Genomic DNA, 18820 nt, shown 5'->3' with positions numbered 1-18820 from the left:
AATTCCCTTTCACTTTGCGATTCGAATTATCCCGCTTATTCCGGTCAGCGCAACCTATCGCTAGCGTCTGTGCGCTGCCCGGGTTCGAGACCTGCCAACGCGATAAACCTTTCCGACATTCATCCACTTCACCCCTGAGCACACACTCCAACGGCCACAATGAGTCGGTAAGCAAGACCGACATGATATTCTAAGAGTGCGTGTCTGATAATGGATTGCGCAGGACCGAGGCCGACTTGGCCATCAATATCCGCAAGGCCACCAGTATCGGTAAGTCGTTAATCGGGGATGAGACCAATGCGGGACAGTGGGCATGATGAGCTAACAATTTAACAACCAACAGAGGAAACTGCTCCTAAACGTACGTCCTGATCATATTTTATTCCTTTCCATCGAACCGATTGATGCCGCTTCGACTTTGCCCCGTCCGAATCGAACTGACCACCCCCGCGCCTGTAGGGAAACATGTGCGGAGCTGCATCGTCTATACGTGGGACCACAAGTCATCTGCGGCTTTCTGGGCTGGCATGAAAGTGTACGTTTTGGGATATTCAACAGGAATGGAAAGGGGCTGTTATTATCGAGATGACTGACACGGCTTCGTTCTTTATAGGCAGCCCGTCCTCGCCGACGAGGTCCAGACGTTCAAAGCCTTGATCACGATACACAAGGTCCTCCAGGAGGGCCACCCCATGGTTGTCCGCGAGGCGCAGCAGCATTCCAACTGGATTGATAGCCTGATGCGAGGAGTCGGAGGTGACGGCGTTCGAGGTATGAAATCCACGCAGGACGACAGCGCAATTGTTCTCTGCTCGAGGAGTGGCGACGCACGCGACGGACAGCATAATGACAGTCTGGATAGGATATGCACCACTTATTCGCGAGTACGTCTTCTTCCTCGAGGCGAAACTGAACTTCCACCGCAACCACCCCGAATTCAACGGTAAGTCGTCCACGGTTGACCAGTTCTGTGACGGGCGCGTCCCTGACAATGGCAGGCTTGTTTGAGTATGAGGAGTACATTAGTTTGAAGTCAATCAATGATCCGAACGAAGGGTGCGTACATCACTACTCTATACGACTATGGATAGCAGTGTTGACAGCCAGACAGCTACGAGACCATCACCGATTTGATGGCTCTGCAAGATCAAATCGATTCCTTCCAAAAGCTCATCTTCTCGAACTTCCAGTCCGGCACGAACAATGAATGTCGGATCTCGGCATTAGTGCCACTTGTGCAGGAGAGTTATGGAATCTACAAGTTCATCACCAGCATGCTGCGAGCTATGCACACAAGTATGTTGTCTTTGGTCCTTGGATTTGCCTCACTAGCCGCTGACTGATAGTTCTCGCAGCGACCGGAGAGGACGAAGCTCTGGAGCCACTCCGAGGCCGATATGATGCCCAGCACCACCGTCTTGTTCGGTTCTACTATGAGTGCTCCAACCTGCGGTACCTGACAGGTCTCATCACTATCCCGAAGCTGCCACAAGATCCGCCAAGTTTGCTTGCCGAAGATGACGATCGCCCAGCTCTTCCCAGACGGCCGGCGAAAGAAGTGGAACACCAGCCCTCGCCGCCACCGAAGGTCGCTGCTGAACCAGAGCCGATAAATGATTTCTGGACAAACGAAGCTAAACGCCAGCAGGAAGAGTATGAGGCGGAACAGCAACGCTTGCAGCAGCAGTGGGAGGATCAGCAACGCCAGCAAGTCCTCGCCCAGCAGCAAGCCCAGAATGATTTCGAGGAGCAGCAGCGTCTGCAGGCGGAACAGCAGCGTTTGGCCCAGGAGCAGCTTCTTCGCGACCAGTACCAGACACAAACCCAAGGTCGGCTCGCAGAGCTAGAGCAGGAAAACTTGAATGCCCGCGCACAGTATGAGCGCGACCAGCTGATGCTGCAACAATACGACCGCCGCGTGAAAGAGGTTGAGGAGCAGATGAACCACCTGAACTCGAACATGAACTTGCAGAATGCCTCGAAGGATGATCAGATACGATCACTACAGGAGCAGGTGAACACCTGGCGATCCAAGTACGAGGCATTGGCCAAGCTGTATTCACAGCTTCGACAAGAGCACCTCGATCTTCTGCAGACCACAAAGAGCCTCAAGCTCAAGGCAGCTTCTGCACAAGAGGCAATTGACCGACGAGAGAAGCTGGAGCGCGAGCTGAAGACCAAGAACTTGGAGCTGGCTGATATGATTCGCGAACGTGACCGTGCTCTGCATGACCGGGACCGTCTAACGGGGACGAACAAAGATGACTTGGAGAAGGTCAAGCGCGAGCTTCGCATGGCTCTTGAGCGTGCCGAGAACGCAGAACGCTCAAAGGGCACTGAGATCTCGTCCTTGCTGTCCAAGTATAACCGCGAGATGGCTGACCTAGAAGAGTCCCTTCGAGTGAGTAACTGTTCATTTTGCTTAGGTGTGTGATCCATGCTGACCCTATAGATTAAAACACGCGCACTGGACGAACATTCCAGTCGCAACAATGACCGCCAGGAAGACCTCGACCTGTCTCTTCGCGAGAAAGACGAGGAGATTGAGGTGTACAAGTCTGGTATGGAACAGGCTCTTATGGAACTGGAGGAACTGAGACTGGTAAGTGGTGGTCTTGACAACGTTCGATGACTGCATACTGACCATGTTCCCTATAGAGCCAAGGCGATGTCGACCACGCGCTGGACAGCCAGATTGACACTGTACTCCACGGCGCAGTCGCGAAGATTAACGATATTATCGACTCTGTGCTGCAGACTGGTGTGCAGCGCGTCGACGATGCGCTGTATGAACTGGACTCGTCCATGCAGGCTGGTAACCAAAATGCCTCTCCTCCATATGTGCTTTCGCAGATTGAAAAAGCGTCGGCTTCTGCGACCGAGTTCTCCACCGCTTTCAACAACTTCATCGCCGATGGCCCCAACAGTCCCCATGCTGAGATTATCCGCACAGTGTCCATCTTCTCTGGATCTGTCTCGGATGTGTTGAGCAATACGAAGGGTCTCATTCGCTTTGCCAACGACGACAAAAGCTCCGATCACCTGATTAACGCTGCTCGCAAGTCTGCTCAGGCGACCGTGCGGTTTTTCCGCGGCTTGCAGTCGTTCCGTCTGGAAGGTCTGGAACCACTACAGAAGACTGATGTGGTTATCAACAATAACCTCGAAGTCCAGCGTGATCTGCAGTCCCTGTCGAAGCTGGTTGACTCGTTCGCCCCCAAGAATACCAAGATCAGCACCAGTGGTGATCTGGGTGACCTTGTCGACCAGGAACTGCTTAAGGCCGCTGATGCCATTGACGCAGCTGCGCAGCGTCTGGCCAAGCTCAAGAACAAGCCCCGAGACGGGTACTCGACCTACGAGCTGCGTATCAACGATGTCATCCTTGCCGCCGCTATTGCCGTCACCAACGCAATCTCGGAGCTGATCAAGGCCGCCACAGAGACCCAGCAGGAGATTGTCCGCGAAGGCCGTGGTAGCTCATCTCGCACTGCCTTCTACAAAAAGAACAACCGCTGGACAGAGGGATTGATTTCTGCTGCCAAAGCAGTTGCGTCTTCGACCAACACATTAATTGAGACTGCCGACGGTGTAATCTCGGGCCGTAACTCGCCAGAGCAACTCATTGTCGCCTCCAACGATGTTGCAGCCAGCACTGCCCAGCTTGTCGCCGCCAGTCGTGTTAAGGCAACATTTATGAGCAAGACCCAGGACCGCCTGGAGACTGCCAGCAAGGCTGTTGGTGCCGCTTGCCGTGCCCTTGTGCGACAAGTACAGGACATCATCAAGGAGAAGAACCGCGACGGCGACGACGGAGAAGATTATGGGAAGTTGAGCTCACACGAGTTCAAAGTCCGCGAGATGGAGCAGCAGGTATGTGACGTCTCCTCCCCCTTTGTGTCCCTCTCATCCAGTACTGATATGTCTTCTTCCAACAGGTCGAAATCCTCCAACTCGAGAACGGTCTCGCTCGCGCACGCCAACGTCTGGGCGAAATGCGCAAGATCTCCTACCAGGAGGATTAGGGAAGTCGCATCTGCCTTCGTTCTTCGCCGTCTGTGTATATTCCGCATCCCAATTTCGGGGAGTCTTGTCCCGTTCGTGTCGCACTTTGCGTTCTTCGGCCCTTCTCCCCAACCCTCGTAGTTAGTGTCTTATTTTTGATATAGCGAATGAAAGCAACTTACTCAGTTCTCTAAATCATCGTAGTGCATATATCCACTGTCCATGTGTCCACGTTGTGACTCCAGTAGACAACCCTTCAAAGCGCACGGTCGCACGGTCGGATATGCACGTCTCGCTTCCTACGTGTCCCCTCGACGCTTCATGCCAAGCCTTGTCCCCACACCCGACGGGTAGAACCATGGATGCAGTGTATGCCGATCCGCGGGTGGAGCCGACTAGCGGCTGTCAGCAAAGACTATCGAAACGTCACCTCATGCACGGAGACAAAGTACCGAGTGTCTGGGTGTCGCTGTGCGGTCAGAGCCTCGAGATCAAAGATATAGAACTGAAGAGACTCCAAATCATGGGATTGTCTGATCCGTAATCTGGAAAGCATGGAATCTGAAGGAATGGTTGTCGAAGTATTGTACTGACTACTCATAATGTAAAAACATGCGATCATGTCCTCGAGATTCTCCATTTACGATTCTAGATACTACAGTAGAGGAAGCAGTTTGTGCAAAAATCAATTGAATTGAAAATTTAAAGTACATAAAAAGCTCAAATGGTAGGAAAAGAGGCGGCGTGCGGTAAACCCCGTGGGAAAGAAAGCCGGCCACCTCAGCTCCTAAGAATTTGCCATGAGCGAAAACAGAACCAGCTAATAATACAGGAGAATTGTGCGAGAGAAAAAGCAAAAAAGCAAAGAAAGCAACTTTTTTTTTCGAGATTTCTTTTTTCATGTTTTTTTTTTCGTTTTTTTTTTCCGAGTTGCAGGTGAGAAACGAAATTTGAATATTGATGGATGTAGCCCTCATATCTTCGTGAATTACCATGACCGGTCAGCGAAAGGAGACAGACAAGGTAATGAAATTGTTGATCGTGCGTTGTTGGTGGTGGTCATGTCATGTGTCGCTGAACTGAATCGAGGTTGAGAAGAAGTCATATCAGAAGACGGTGGGTGTGAGCAGACGTTTGAAAGCTCTACACAAAGAGCTGGTTGACGGTTGCCATGGTAGTAGCGAAAGGGTTCTCTGCATCGGGGTCATAGATGACGGGAAGACCATGATCGCGCTCGGTATCAAGGGTAGAGTACATCTCTTCAACCTCGAACTCTTCAATTGGCCACTGGGGAACGTTGTCGAATACCCAGTCCTGGGGTTCCTGGATGGTGCCACGATAGCTTGGCTCCACCGCGAACACAGCTCCATCTGGGAGGATGTGCTTGGTCCATTCCTCAGTACGTACCTGAGCGTAGTTGTTCTCAGTGCAGTGCTTCACGACATCATCGACAGAGACAAGTGGGGGGTCGAAAGTACCCAAAGTTGACGAGCAGAACTTCCGTAGACTGAGGCTGTTTCCATCGGGTTGTATCTGCCAGCCAGACAGGGTGAGGTATTGTTGAGGAGTCAGAAGACCAATCAAAGGTACGCAAAGATCAACAAATACAGGGAGCGAAGGAGCGTCGACATGGAAATGATCTCGAATGATTGTGTACGCCTTGGCAAGAACAGCCCAGTGAGCCTTCAAGGTGTCATCTTGCCACATCTCACTGATAGCCATCGACTTCAGCTTCTGAGGGATGCCGGGGAACATCGGGGCACAAAAACCTAAAGTACTGTTAGAAACGAATAATCAATGATCACAAAGCTGCTACTTACTCCTAAATATCATAAAAGAGTTTAGGGGTCGCAGACGTCGTTGCTGAATTGGGGACTCGAGAACATTCTGCATCACATCTCCGACACATCCGGTGGTTGAGTCTGGATGAAGCTGTTGCATAGGAAGAGCTTGATCAATACGCTTCAGCTCAAGAGCACCATTCGTAAAGACAAAGCGTGGCCCAGTGGGCAGGAGTCGGGGCTGTTGAAAGTAGTTTGCGGGAAGCTCGCGTAGCACCTTAGCCGCATACTGTCCCACGGGGGAATTCTCTGGCCAACGTTCCAGCACCCTAAGGGCGTGTTGGAGGGACAAAGTTTCGATGTATCGGAATAAAAGCATCTCGAGATGAACAGGACCGTACCCCGGGGGGGATCTGGACACTACAGACGGTGGACATGTTGAATAATGTAGGAAGTAGTCAGAACGAGAAGACAAGGCAGGAGTTGGGGTTTCGGGTGTGAGGTGAAAGAAAAAGAAAACGGGGTCGAGAGAGAGAAGAAAGGAAAGAAGGGTAAACAAAGTGGGAGGTAAATAAAAGAAAGGAGCAGAGGCTTCGTAATAAGGTGGGTGACGAGTTAGGTGTTTTCTTTGTTTCCCGGCAACACCAATCATAGAGGTAGGTGAGAAACATGTATTTCTTTGTTTGCGCAGCAACACCAATCACATGGTTTTATCTCAAGAGAGACTTCTTTATTGGGAATAGTACCAGTAGAACGAAGAAAGTCAATTGTGGAGGGTAAGACTACAGAAAAGAGTTACTTTGGTCTCAACTACCATTTCGACAACCAGGTCGCACAATATTGTATACCTGGACGTATATACTGGTTTTCCTATAGACTTCGGCCATTCGGGTCATAACCAAATATTTCTTAACGAATAGCTTCTTTATCTAGGCAATAATTACTATGTGATAAGTCATTAACATATGGTTTCGATCTGTGCTATGGGCAGATGTATGTGAGTGGATTTTCCTAACTTCCGCACGTGGCACTGCAGATCCGGGGCTAGCGCCCGCTGCCACGCATAACCTTAAAACATATCAGAGTCACACATAATAGCTCCGAACTATATGGTGAGTGTGTTTCTAATTATATAGAGAACCTCAGTTTTATGAATAATGATTAAGGCTATGATAAATGGGAGAAAGCCTAAGATCCATTCTCGTCCACGAGAGTGCCGAAAGGGTACTTACCCAAGATGTACCTCCAAACCCCATAGCAACGAAAAGGTAAAACAAAAAAAATCCAACGAACACCTTACTAGTACGTATACGGACATTAAACAAGGCGATTAATTTGATTAATTAATTAAACAAAGAAATAAAGCAAACGAGCACCTTACTAGTACGTATACGGAAATTAAACAAGGCGATTAATTTGATTAATTAATTTAAAAAAAAGAAATAAAGCAAACGAGTACCTTACTAGTACATATAAGGAAATCAAACAAAGAAATCAATTAACTAATCAGAGAAATAAACAAAAAAAAGATCATCCAAAGGCAGACATTCATTTAAAACATAGATCAATAGATAAAAGAGACAAAGAAACAATAAGAACAATAAGAACAATAAGAACAATAAGAACAATAAGGACGGGCACAAAGAACTGGCAGCCAATCCCAAAATAGAACCAAGGGTAAGATGGTAAACAGCCAACGCCAGTGCTTCAGACCCAAAGCAGCTGAGGTGTCGGGAACTAGAAATCTTGAGTGAACCTTCCGGCTATTGATGTCCGCTACATGCTGCTATTTGGGTACACTACTCTTTCAAATGAAATTACCAAGTCAAGTGTCTTGCTCCTTGACAGAGTATTTTATTGAATAAGAAAGAGACTCTGGGAAGCACTATCCATAGCCATATAATAAATATACATACATCTATCTTGGGGAGCAGTATATGGTTACCAGGGCTCTCAGTATCTAACCACCAACCCCGCTGACTCTATAATGAACGTATGATTATCAGAATTGAAAATGGATACCCAGTTGTGGAATATTCGGCAAGTCTGTTAACTACAAAGGAATATTGCCTTCCTAGGACATCTATTCTATTGCTCCTGCGTTGCAAACGGCGAGTTCCAGTCACTAGCCCATATGAATGTGGGACACCGCCATTGGGTACCCTTTTCCTTTTCTCCGCTAGGTCCCAATGGCCGGGGACAGATCCAAAAGGATCGGCCGCGATTCATTCCGGGTTTCTTCGTGGTCAAGCTGATACACGGCTCTTGATGTCCATCGCAAGGTGGGACGGGTTTCTTGGTGAAAAGCTTTGACCAGTCCTCCTTGCTGACAATGGGGTCAATTATTGTGTCATCAACAAACATGTCGGCCGTCGGCCATTCGGTATAAGTGTCAGCGTCCTTTCTAATGGCGTCTTCTTGGGGCCCTGGAGGCTGCGGGTTGGGTGCTGGAGCTTTCCCTTTCTCTTGTGGAAGTTCTGATGGTTTGTGGTTGAGTGATGGTGTCGGCGGTGCCGGTAAAGCGACGGGTGACCGGGTAGCTTCATATACATTAGCAGCTTTTGGCTTGAAGAAGCCCATCAATGACTTTTGGCCTGCCGCGGAGCCCCCGGAAGGTGTTGATATAGAGGACTTGGAGCGTTTCGCGAATGTGGTTTGTAGAGGCTGGGAGCGTTTGCGAGAAACAGTCTGGGGGTGCTGATTCCTCTCGACGGTAGGTGTAGAAACCTTTTTGGCCGAGTCAGTGGACCCGAAGGCTGTGTGCACGGCTGTAGATCTCGTGGCTTGAGTTGTGCGCATGTTAGCCGGTGTAGCGGCTATTTCTACCGAATCCGACGGAATGCTGGTTGGTTTGCGAGCGAACATGTCCTTGATGCTTCTGCGCTTATCAACGTCGAATTCGGGGAGCAAACGCCCCGAAGCGGGCAATACACACTCATTTGAGTATTCCTGTTGGCGCTTGCCACAGTTGAACATTCCCGGTGGATTGAGAATATCCCGAATGTTTACCTCGCCTCTGGGCAGATCTACAGACTCTTTGATGACAGCATATACAGGACAGTGGTCCGATCCCTGTAAAGCAGTCAATTAATGATTCGCAACACAAAGGGGCTAAGTCTATACCATCAATCCCTCTTGAATATTTGAGTCGGAGAACCAGTTCTGCATATCCAAGCTGCACAACACATAGTCAATCCTTGAGCCGTAATTCCCTGGCCGAGCATTGAGTTTTTGATCCCAGCATGTATACATGCCTGTACGATCTGGATGGAATGACCTGCAGACATCAAAGAGGACCGGATTTTCCCTGCCTTTATCGCGTTCGCCGATAACGACGCCATCCGATATCAAGTGGTTGAATAGACGCCGAGAAGGGCTAGATACAAATTCCTCCTCTGTCATTGTACCTTTTCGTATGGCTTCGATTCCATGAGCGGCATCAATACCATGTTTCGAAATATTTATATCCCCAGTCACGACCACCTTCTTCCCCATCGCAGTCAGGTTGCGGATTCGAGAATCTAGGGCATTGAGAAAGTCCATGCGGAAATTATCCCGACTCTCATCCCGATAGGCAGGGCAATAGACACCGATAAGGACAAACGCAGGAAACTCTAGAATGACGCATCGCCCTTCGGAGTCGAGGGTTGGTGCATCTATTCTGATATCGGGTGCCGAGCTCACATCCTGCTCCTCTTCCGAGTCAGGCCCTTCAGGATTCATAGCAGGCCTGAAAAGCTGATCAGATGTTGGGTATCCGCCTATCTGTTGCTCTTCTGGAAGACTGCGGAAAGATGTTGAGGATTTCGGTGGACAGAGAACTCCAGTAATGCCCTCTTCTGCCCTTATTGGAGAACATGTGGCATTACGTGTGTAAATCACAACACCCGAGTATCCTAAAGGCTGTTAGTATCCTGTATAGATAGCTATAGAATAGTAGCTTGCCTTTTTTTACTCGAGGGAGACTAAAATAGCAGTCCCATCCTGGAACTAAGACCATGTCATCACGGAGGTCTTTGCGCTGGATCTTGGTTTCTTGGAGAACTACAATATCCGCCTCTAGTGTATCAAACATGGACTTTGGGCCAAATAAGCTCGGCATACTCAGGAAATGGAAGGATGCAGAGTTACCTCGAATGTGCGCGTTCCTCTCCATGGCTCATATGAGAATGGATTTCTGTTTGCTACATTAGTGTTGAACAAGTGCAACCAGCGGGTTTTTCTCATACCGTATACCATTGACTAGAAATTGATGCATCGTTGGTATGTATTTACCACTTCAATTGCCACCAACAACTCAGATAAAACTTACCATTCCATGTGGTGATGCGAACCCCCATGTTGGACGCTATTACAGGGGACAATGTAGCTTTTTTTTTTGCGACACAAATGTTCAAGAGAGGGCGGGATACAAATTGAAAAAGTCGGGTCAACCAAGGATGATAACTCCCTGGTTATTGAATCTAGGTCACGGGTGCTAGAGAGCGTGCATGCCGACGTCCATACATATCACAAAGCAGCCACGTGACTAGTTAAGAACGGGTGTTGCTTTTGCCTTATATGTCAGGCACCATGACATCAGGTTACGTAATCCGGGAGATCACGGGGATGCGCTAAAGACGGCTTTGGACCTCATCGCACCACTTTTGACCTCCACCACCAAAAGAACTCCTTTAGCATCACCCACCATGTTCCCTCAGCGCAATCTTGGTCGCCTGTCCCAGCGTGTTTCGCAGCAGATGCGTTCCGCTCCGGTCCGCTCCACCATCCAGCGCCGTTTCAACAGCGCCGAGGCCAAGCCTTCTTGGATCGTCGACAACGAATTCAACCGCGAGAGAGCTGCCGTCAAGCACCATGCTGCCTCTACCAGTGGTACGTACCGTCACAAGTGAACTTAATTGACTCTGCCCCATGGTCATTGCCCGTAGACAATATCTGTTATTGACCCTATGATTGTACAGACCTTTGGCGCAAGCTGTCCATCTTGTACGTTTCCAATCCAGATCAATCCTTGATTTGACGCCCTCGCCAATAGAGAGAAATCTAACCACTCCACAGTGCTGTGATTCCCTGCCTGATTGGTGGCGGTATCAACGCTTACAACCTCTGGTCCGAGCACTGGGAGCACTGGGAGCACATGCCCCCGCTTGAGGAGCGCACCGAGTACCCTTACCAGAACATCCGCTCGAAGAACTTCCCCTGGGGAGACGGTGATAAGGTATGTGAATCTAATTATGCTATATTCTGAAGAGTCAAGCTAATCTATGTCTGGTATAGACCATTTTGTGAGTCCCGACTTCCCCGAGCCCACCACATCTAGCTCCTGCAATCTTAAATATGTCTCCAAGTGGATCGCATGATATTCTCTCACCACTATGTCACCCCCTGAAAATCAGCACTAACTCATGATCTATAGCTGGAACTCCGATGTCAACTACCACAACAAGGACAAGGCTACCTAAATTAGGTCGCTTGTAATCTTTCCACATACTCGAGAATCCCCTTCGAATCCCGCCAGGAAATCATTGAGTGCGTGTTAGGGCTGGCTTTTCCATGTACATATATCACACTGTTGTTCTAGGCTTGAAACACAGTCAAATGCTTGGGGAGCTGAAAGTCCAGTTGACAGAACGAGGCGAAACTTACTATGTACTACTCAACGTTCATTTTTGCTGCTATTTCTTTCGTCTCTTTTTGGAGCACATGTCTACTTGTCTCAAAACCTACATCCAAACCTAGATCAGCTGATGATCATGATCGCTCACCCCGCTACGTAGATATTACGACCAGGCTCTTTGAAGAGGACACGCCTCGACTGGTGCTTCCCTAGAACCATGTACTCTGAATGTTACAACATATCCCATTTTACTAGTCTGACTTGTTAGAAGCCACCAAGCTATATATATAAAGCCCTCGCCGACAAGGTTGACGCATATTAACACAATGAGGTAGAACCCAGGCCATGAAATTACTGTAGCGTCAAGGCTTGAAGATAGCAACAACGTCTCCACATGCTTTTTGAATGGCCTAAGCCTATGAACCGCGCAAAAAGGACTATAACAATGAGAAATGATTCACGCACCGAATAAACATATATTGTCTTTTATGGTATAGACTAGACTAGTCGAGTTGGTCCAGAGTCAATGATAGGAAATGCACACTTGTATCACAGTAGTCGATACTGCCCAAGGTCGATTTGCCTACCTCGGTGTGCTGTAGATCCGTAAAGCTTGAGAGGGTTTGATATAAGTGGAAATGTGATACCATGGCGAACGTAGTCTATACATGTTTAAAAGTAACCTCAACTCCACAAGCTGAAATGTCCAGGCACATATGAAAGTAAATAATAACATTACACAAACAAAGAGCTATTTGGAGCGAGGAGATCCAGACCAGACTCACCTTCGAGGAGAGGGAAGAGGCGACGAATCCGATCCTCCAGAATAGCATCTTCAGCCTCCCATCGTCGACGATCAAGACGCTTCGCCTCTGCGCGCCGTTCGCCGCCAAACCAAGCACCCTTGGCCTGATCCCTGCTCTCTTGCTCCTCTCGTCGAGCACGGGTAACAAATGAAGAGACCATGGTTTTCCAATTCTCCAGCCCAACTTTCAGGCACTGTGCGCAGCGAGTTCTAGCAGTGCGGTCGGCTGAATTGCCGAGGTCGAGCATCGTGGACTCGGCCATGTCGACTGCATCGCGCGTCCAGGCAAGGCCGGATTCCTTTGACGAGGAAGCGTACAAGATCTCGCCGATGTAGGTCATCAATCCCGCTTCTTCGCAGGCGGATGCCGCGGTGCGGTGTGGAGGTTCGTTGCCTGATGGGAGGGGCTCTGGATATTCCACGGGAATGAGGACATTTCTGAGCGATTTGAAGAGGGAAGCGAATGGGTCATTGTTAGATCTAGGCATAGTCGGAAAAGAGGAGGATATATCAGAGTCTGGCGACAGAGGGAGGCTGCGTCGGGCTTTGAGAACAGATGTGAAGAGGGACAAAGCTGTTGGAAGGTTGCCTTGACGAGCGTTGTGAACGGCGAGGGCCGTGGAGACACGGAGGATGTTCTCTGAAGGTAGGTTTCCGCTGTTATTCTTTAAGAGACCGTTCTTCAAATCCACAATCTTGCTAGCATCTCCTTCCAGCCCACTCGCAGCAATGTCCAAGGCCCACGTATACATGTCACCCGCCGTGAGTCCCAAGCCCTTGAAATCAAGCCAATCAGCATAGGCCAAGGCAGCATCAAGTTTCTGCCTTGTATCAAATCCCTTGGTTGTCAAAACCTTCATGTAGAAACGCTCCGGAGACGGAGACGCCTGCTCACAGTCCTCTTCCCGTGGGACCTTCTTCTGACCAGCGGGCATGGGCTTTGGCCGAGGGTTTGAGGGACCAACAACATACTCCGCAGGCGCAGATATCTTCTGATTGCGATCTGTCAACCAGCCGTCCAAATTCTCAGCAGCCTTGGCAGCGCCCATCAGGGCTTGGAAGTATCCGCGGCGCCAAGGTTCACTCTTTGCGGAGATATCGAACCCAGTCCGGCCGATGCCTTCAACTAGGAATCCACCCTCATCTTGTTCTTTGAGACCTTTGCCTTCGCCATCTAGGTTCTCGAGACGCTCCAGCAGCTCACGAAGATACCCAGCGACCATGGGCCAATTCGTCATCAGCTTGCCAATCTGCTCGGGATTCTGCAGTGCCTGCGCGGATCGCAAACACCAGCGGCTTTTCCAAGACCATTCCGGTGGAGTGGGCCATGAATGTTCGATGTCCTCTTGATAAACACCGAGCTGTATTGCGGAGAACAAGACGAGGATGGCGGACACCGATAGGCCGATCTTGACGCCTCGGGATACCCTTCTCTTGTAATGCTCCCGGCTTTCAGTAGATATTAAGCGACCGAAATGCTGACGGAGATGGATTGATAGCGGTGGGAGTGGACGGGTCGGCGCAAGCGGTGATAGGAAAGGCAGTTGGGGGCGACCCGGCGCTGGAGAAAGAAGAAGTAGGCGTGTACGATGGGTGAATGGTCGGAGATGAACGTTGGGATAGGAGATCCGAGGTAGATAGGTCAATCGGATGTGACTCGGTATTCGACCGACGGCACTTCGAGGAGGCAACATGATTGAACCACCAAAAAGGTTAGAGATTGATGAAGCCTTACTTTACGTATGTGCACGTCGTGATTGATAATTGTTTGTCCTGTTTGTCTTGTGTATGCGGCACGTGACTTCCGTAGACGCTTATAAACAACCTTGAAAAGAACATCTGAGCATCCACCACACCCATTGCTCGAATATGTTGATTCAAAATTTGATTTACGTATCGAGTTTCAACAAATGTATCCTCATATCGGGTTCGTGATAACATTGTTAAGAATGATATATGTCTGAACATCTCGAAGTCCCCTTCAGCACAGGTAGTGCTTTAAGCACACCTAATTTGAAATATGTACTATATCAGCTTAAAATGCTGACATTAAAATTGTTTCAAAACTGAACGTCAAGCCTACAGGATTTTGCACCTGTTGAATTGTCCAATCATCAAAATCAAGGATTAGCCTTGAAACTTATAGTCACAAGATAGTATGTTAGCGAATCCTTTCTCTATAGCTTACCGTAGGTATAAGGGAAGCACCTAGGCTCTTTCATGCACTAAAATTTACTAGAATCATTTTAAAATGGCGCTCGCCCTGTCTTGGACTGCGCGTTTCAAGTCCCATCTATGATATCTTCTAATGGAAATGATTCACGAGGAAGTCCTCGAATGCGAACTTGTACTTTTGTCCTTGGTAATCAGTATGCAAGATGCAGTTGCCTAGCCCGATATGCATGCTTCACATTCAGCCAGACTAGAAACGCTCTATTCATAGATATTAACATTGCAGTGTTCCTCAATATAAAACATATACCTTCCCAAATACTGATGTTAACCTTAACATATTCGTGGTAGAAGAGATCAACAACGGTTATCGCTTTATATAAGTAACTTTATCCTACTACGTGTAATCAGAAAGGTTGTATGACATTTTTGTCCAATTGGCCTATGATAATACAGGGCTTATATAAGTGAAATTTAATCCTCCCTCTTGACAATAGTTAAGAAATAACTGTTGTATACGAACATTGAAGGTACGGAGTAGATGTATCCATGGATGTACCTATAGCAGTGGATCGGACGCCAAGACCGATCGACGCGATTAGATAGCGATTAGATAGTGGGGTTCATCCACATTCGGGCCTGAGGCTGCCGAGTTGCCCATCTATGGGTTTCTATTTAGCTCCCACCTTGTTTCCTTGCTCCTTTTCTATTCTCTCCCTGATCTGTATTCTTCACTCGTTCCTAGCCTTCTTTTTTTGTTTCTTGCCTTGTTTCCTTTGTTGACACGTTTCATGCTTCCGGGGTTAACTCCTTCACATCGAGTTTCGTGTCTCATTGTTTCTGCTCTTACACTTTCTTTTCGAGCCTTCAACACACTGAAATCTTATCATGCCACGCAAAGACTTTCTGCGTGATCTCGCAGATGCGGCAGTTCCCGGCCAATTCTCCTGTCTCTCTGATATCAAAACAGGGGACTATGATGGATCGATTTCCTTCAAATTTACAGCACCTGGGGCAAGCCTCACCCTTGACCTCCAGGCTATAGTGTCGGGTATAAAGCATTTCCCAAATCATATTGTTTTCCAAGGCTCTAGTCTCTTGCTGACACGCAAACAGACTCTCACGATTATCCCAAGGACCATGACTTTTTGGCCTTCTCATCGTCCGAGAGCTGTTCCAAGACAATCACCTCCTCCCTGGAAAATGCAGTGCCCCTTTTTACAGGCTTAACCATTCATGATTTGTTGAGAAACATTGAGAATATCATCATCAACTCGACAATCGACCCTGATCCAGCATCTAGTCACTTAGAGGGCCCAGGCACTCGCGACTTCAACGGCGATGAGTCGGCTACCAGTGACACCGATCCTAACTGGGAGTCTGATGAGGAAAGCAAACTATTTACACCCACTCAAAGTGAAACCGAGCTACGAGGGAAGATTCGCCGTGACCTTCGTGCGGTCAAAAACGCGGGATTCAAAGTGGGATACCTGGGGTCAACACATGGCACCATCATTGTAACAGTCTCTTGTCGCATTTCTAAGCTTGGAATTTCCCAGGAAGCTATGAATGCCTGGAGCGTTGAACCATCAGAGTATTTTGTTTTGCTGATCCGTTATCGACCGACCTACCTTGATCTCCAAGCAATTATCGACACAGTAGGTGATCCGAAGAATATACGGGTTCAGATGCATGTTGGCCTCTGTAATTCATACAAGCCATCATTTGAGCACGCCATGGCTGTCATAAATGAGTCACAGGACCAACAGATGAAAGACAAGAGTATAACTTCGGCCAAAACAATGTGTGGTCATCTTCTCAGGCCGCTGTTCATTGGTAGATCGCTCGATTTACTTCTCGAAGAGCGACTGCTTGGGATCATCAATCTTCGACTAAAACATGGGTTTTCATGGACCGGGGCAGAACTTTACTTCCAGACAAATCAAGGCAGGATTTATGCCAGCTCCGAGATCTCTCCCGAGGAGTACCATCAGTCGGACAGCTGGGCCACTTCGACGCTAGAGATCCTTGTGGCTGATCATATGATTGAACTGGATCGCAATATCTCTAATTTGTCTTTGCCTCTTCTTGCCATGCAATTTACCCTGCGACATTTTATCAAATGCACGGAGTTCTGCCTGGTTTGTCACTGCAAGACTGGTGATACCTTCGAAGCACTAAAGCCATATGTATGCTCCAACGCGTTGTGCCTGTATCAATACATGGCGCTGGGCCTGGGCCCAAGCCTTGAATACGAGATTCGCTACCAACCATTCGTCGTTGACTTGCTGACCAGCCTGGCATACGCGAGGGCTTCAGCCGGGCTGCTTGAAGACTTCCCGACTGGTCTTCGGCTGCGCGTGCCTGCGAAACTGTTCCCTCAAACAGAGGCAGATCGTACTTCATATCATATTGGACGATTAAATATAGCCAATCTTGAAATGTGGTTGGAAAAGCCAACTCTGGTCAAAGTTGGTGATTGGATTGTCGTCATTGCTACGGTCGCAGTGACAGAGGAATGGCATTGTCGTGTTGAACATGTCGGTGAGACCTCGAGTCATGTTCTCATCTCACCTCCAATTAGGCAAGGCCATCAACTGCAGCCAGAGGACTTGCGGGCTCCGCCCCAGGAAGTGCATTTTTTTGTCTACGACACCAATCTGGACGATTTGACACCCATAAAAAAGCAGCAGATGATTTCCTATCTATTGGGAATGCTCCCTAGTATAGGCGAGATGAAGACCTTCATCGGAAGTCACGAAAGGGGCAGGCTTCTTTCATCATGGAAAGAAGTCATATCTCCCGCTGGATTGGACCTTTTACGCTGGGTTGTCGCCTCAAACCGATCTTTCATCAAACAAGATGACGATGAGCCCCGGCACCAGGTAGTTGGAATGAGCAATTACGTCCAATTCAGACTTGTTCAAGGCGCTGCTGATAAAGAGCAGCGCTTTATCAGCGCCGTTAATTCCAATTCCTTGGCCGAGAATCCCCATCACCCTACTATATTCGCCTGGCATGGAAGCTCTGTGAATAATTGGCACAGTATTCTTCGTGAGGGGTTTCACTTCAAGCGAATTGCCCATGGCCGTGCGTCTGGTGATGGCGTTTACATGTCGAACAACTTCTATACCTCATTGGGTTACACTATGACACAATTTCCTCCCACATGGTCCGAGAATCGACTGAAGCTCTTGACGGTGATTTCTCTGAACGAGGTCGTCAATGCCCCCCAGAAGTTTGTGAACCGCAACCCACACTATGTCGTGCAGCACTTGGACTGGATCCAGCCAAGGTATCTTTTCGTCAAGCTTCAAGATTCCAATGCACCGGGTATGGCAGAAAGACTAGGTAAATCTGTGTACGGGAGTATCCCCAAGAGCTTAACACCGCAGTCATCATCATACAAACATGATGAAAGCCTTATGTACAAGCAAGATAGGCGTTATCTGGCTCTTGGCCCCAGCGGACACCCGATCAAAATTCCCATCTCGATATTCAGCGGCCAACGAGGGGAACTTCTTCGTACTGCCAGGGAAACTGGGCTTGCAGACCCTGTACCGTCATCTAAGAGATGCACCAAGAGACGCAAGTATTCAGTCGAAAATATCGAACAATATGACAATGACGACAGTGCAAGTATTGAGACGACCATCGATGATCTTAACATTCTTCTATCCGACGATGAAATGTCTGAGAGTCCCCCATCTGAAAGTCTCCCAGGTTCTAGCTTGCAAGCAAGAGCTGTCCCAGAGACTGGCCTCAAAACCGATTTCCGACCCGGAACCCTACAGGGTAATTCTTTGCCTACACTTTCTCCGCCCCAGTTTGCAACGACCTCAGCCACAAAGGTCCTGCAGCGTCATCTCCAGGCTACCCTTAAAATCCAGGAGCAAGTGCCACTCCACGAGCTCGGATGGTACGTCGACGTCAACTTGATTACAACAGTCTACCAATGGATCGTGGAACTGCATACGTTTGATCCGACCCTCCCACTAGCTAAGGACCTCACAGATATCGACCAGAAAAGCATCATCTTGGAGCTCCGATTCCCCCCTCAATTCCCCATGAATCCACCCCTCGTACGAATCATTCGCCCACGTTTTCTCGAGTTCGCTGCCGGAGGTGGCGGCAACATCACCGCCGGCGGCTCTATGTGCATGGAACTGCTTACACACTCGGGCTGGTTACCGACGGCTTCGATCGAGAGTGTGCTGTTGCAGGTTCGCATGGCTATTACCAATACTGATCCAAGACCTGCGCGTCTGAATCTACGTCGCGCAAATATCGACTATTCAGTGGGTGAGGCGGTGGAAGCCTACAGAAGAGTTGCAACGGCGCATGGATGGCAGATTCTAAAGAATATCGAGCAACTTATCTGGTAATTTCTTTTCTCCGGAGAAGCCTTTTGTAAAGAGTTAGCTTTGCTTTGGTCTAGCT

General features: G+C 48.7%; 6 protein-coding genes across 6 annotated transcripts; 3 read left to right on the top strand and 3 right to left on the bottom strand.

The window, feature by feature from the left end:
* Positions 1–159: 159 nt before the first annotated feature.
* On the top strand, positions 160–4025 carry N7447_009056 (putative cytoskeleton assembly control protein Sla2; the record flags this gene model as incomplete). Its single annotated transcript, XM_057233318.1, has 12 exons — positions 160–167; positions 224–270; positions 344–361; positions 460–535; positions 614–771; positions 863–943; positions 999–1056; positions 1112–1296; positions 1356–2401; positions 2453–2602; positions 2659–3873; positions 3939–4025. The coding sequence occupies 12 exons, from the start codon at positions 160–162 to the stop codon at positions 4023–4025; spliced, it is 3129 nt and encodes a 1042-aa protein (XP_057082860.1).
* Positions 4026–5148: 1123 nt separating this feature from the next.
* On the bottom strand, positions 5149–6165 carry N7447_009055 (transcriptional regulator family: HMG; the record flags this gene model as incomplete). The annotated part of the gene is made up of 2 exons (XM_057233317.1): positions 5149–5774; positions 5826–6165. 2 exons carry the CDS (start codon positions 6163–6165, stop codon positions 5149–5151), a joined length of 966 nt encoding a protein of 321 aa, XP_057082859.1.
* A 1709-nt stretch (positions 6166–7874) lies between these two features.
* Positions 7875–10126, bottom strand: N7447_009054 (DNA-(apurinic or apyrimidinic site) lyase APN2; the record flags this gene model as incomplete). Its single annotated transcript, XM_057233316.1, has 3 exons — positions 7875–8858; positions 8910–9682; positions 10099–10126. 3 exons carry the CDS (start codon positions 10124–10126, stop codon positions 7875–7877), a joined length of 1785 nt encoding a protein of 594 aa, XP_057082858.1.
* A 348-nt stretch (positions 10127–10474) lies between these two features.
* Positions 10475–11248, top strand: N7447_009053 (cytochrome c oxidase subunit VIa; the record flags this gene model as incomplete). Its single annotated transcript, XM_057233315.1, has 5 exons — positions 10475–10658; positions 10748–10772; positions 10845–11004; positions 11064–11071; positions 11203–11248. The coding sequence occupies 5 exons, from the start codon at positions 10475–10477 to the stop codon at positions 11246–11248; spliced, it is 423 nt and encodes a 140-aa protein (XP_057082857.1).
* Positions 11249–12138: 890 nt separating this feature from the next.
* On the bottom strand, positions 12139–13902 carry N7447_009052 (uncharacterized protein; the record flags this gene model as incomplete). Its single annotated transcript, XM_057233314.1, has 1 exon — positions 12139–13902. One exon carries the CDS (start codon positions 13900–13902, stop codon positions 12139–12141), a length of 1764 nt encoding a protein of 587 aa, XP_057082856.1.
* A 1366-nt stretch (positions 13903–15268) lies between these two features.
* N7447_009051 (putative ubiquitin conjugating enzyme) lies at positions 15269–18765 on the top strand (the record flags this gene model as incomplete). Its single annotated transcript, XM_057233313.1, has 2 exons — positions 15269–15431; positions 15497–18765. The coding sequence occupies 2 exons, from the start codon at positions 15269–15271 to the stop codon at positions 18763–18765; spliced, it is 3432 nt and encodes a 1143-aa protein (XP_057082855.1).
* Positions 18766–18820: the final 55 nt, after the last annotated feature.

Source organism: Penicillium robsamsonii, assembly GCF_028829455.1.
Source record: "Penicillium robsamsonii strain IBT 29466 chromosome Unknown utg000005l_segment0_segment0, whole genome shotgun sequence".
NCBI classification, from domain to species: domain Eukaryota; kingdom Fungi; phylum Ascomycota; class Eurotiomycetes; order Eurotiales; family Aspergillaceae; genus Penicillium; species Penicillium robsamsonii.
This window is presented reverse-complemented; position numbering and strand designations above follow the sequence as displayed.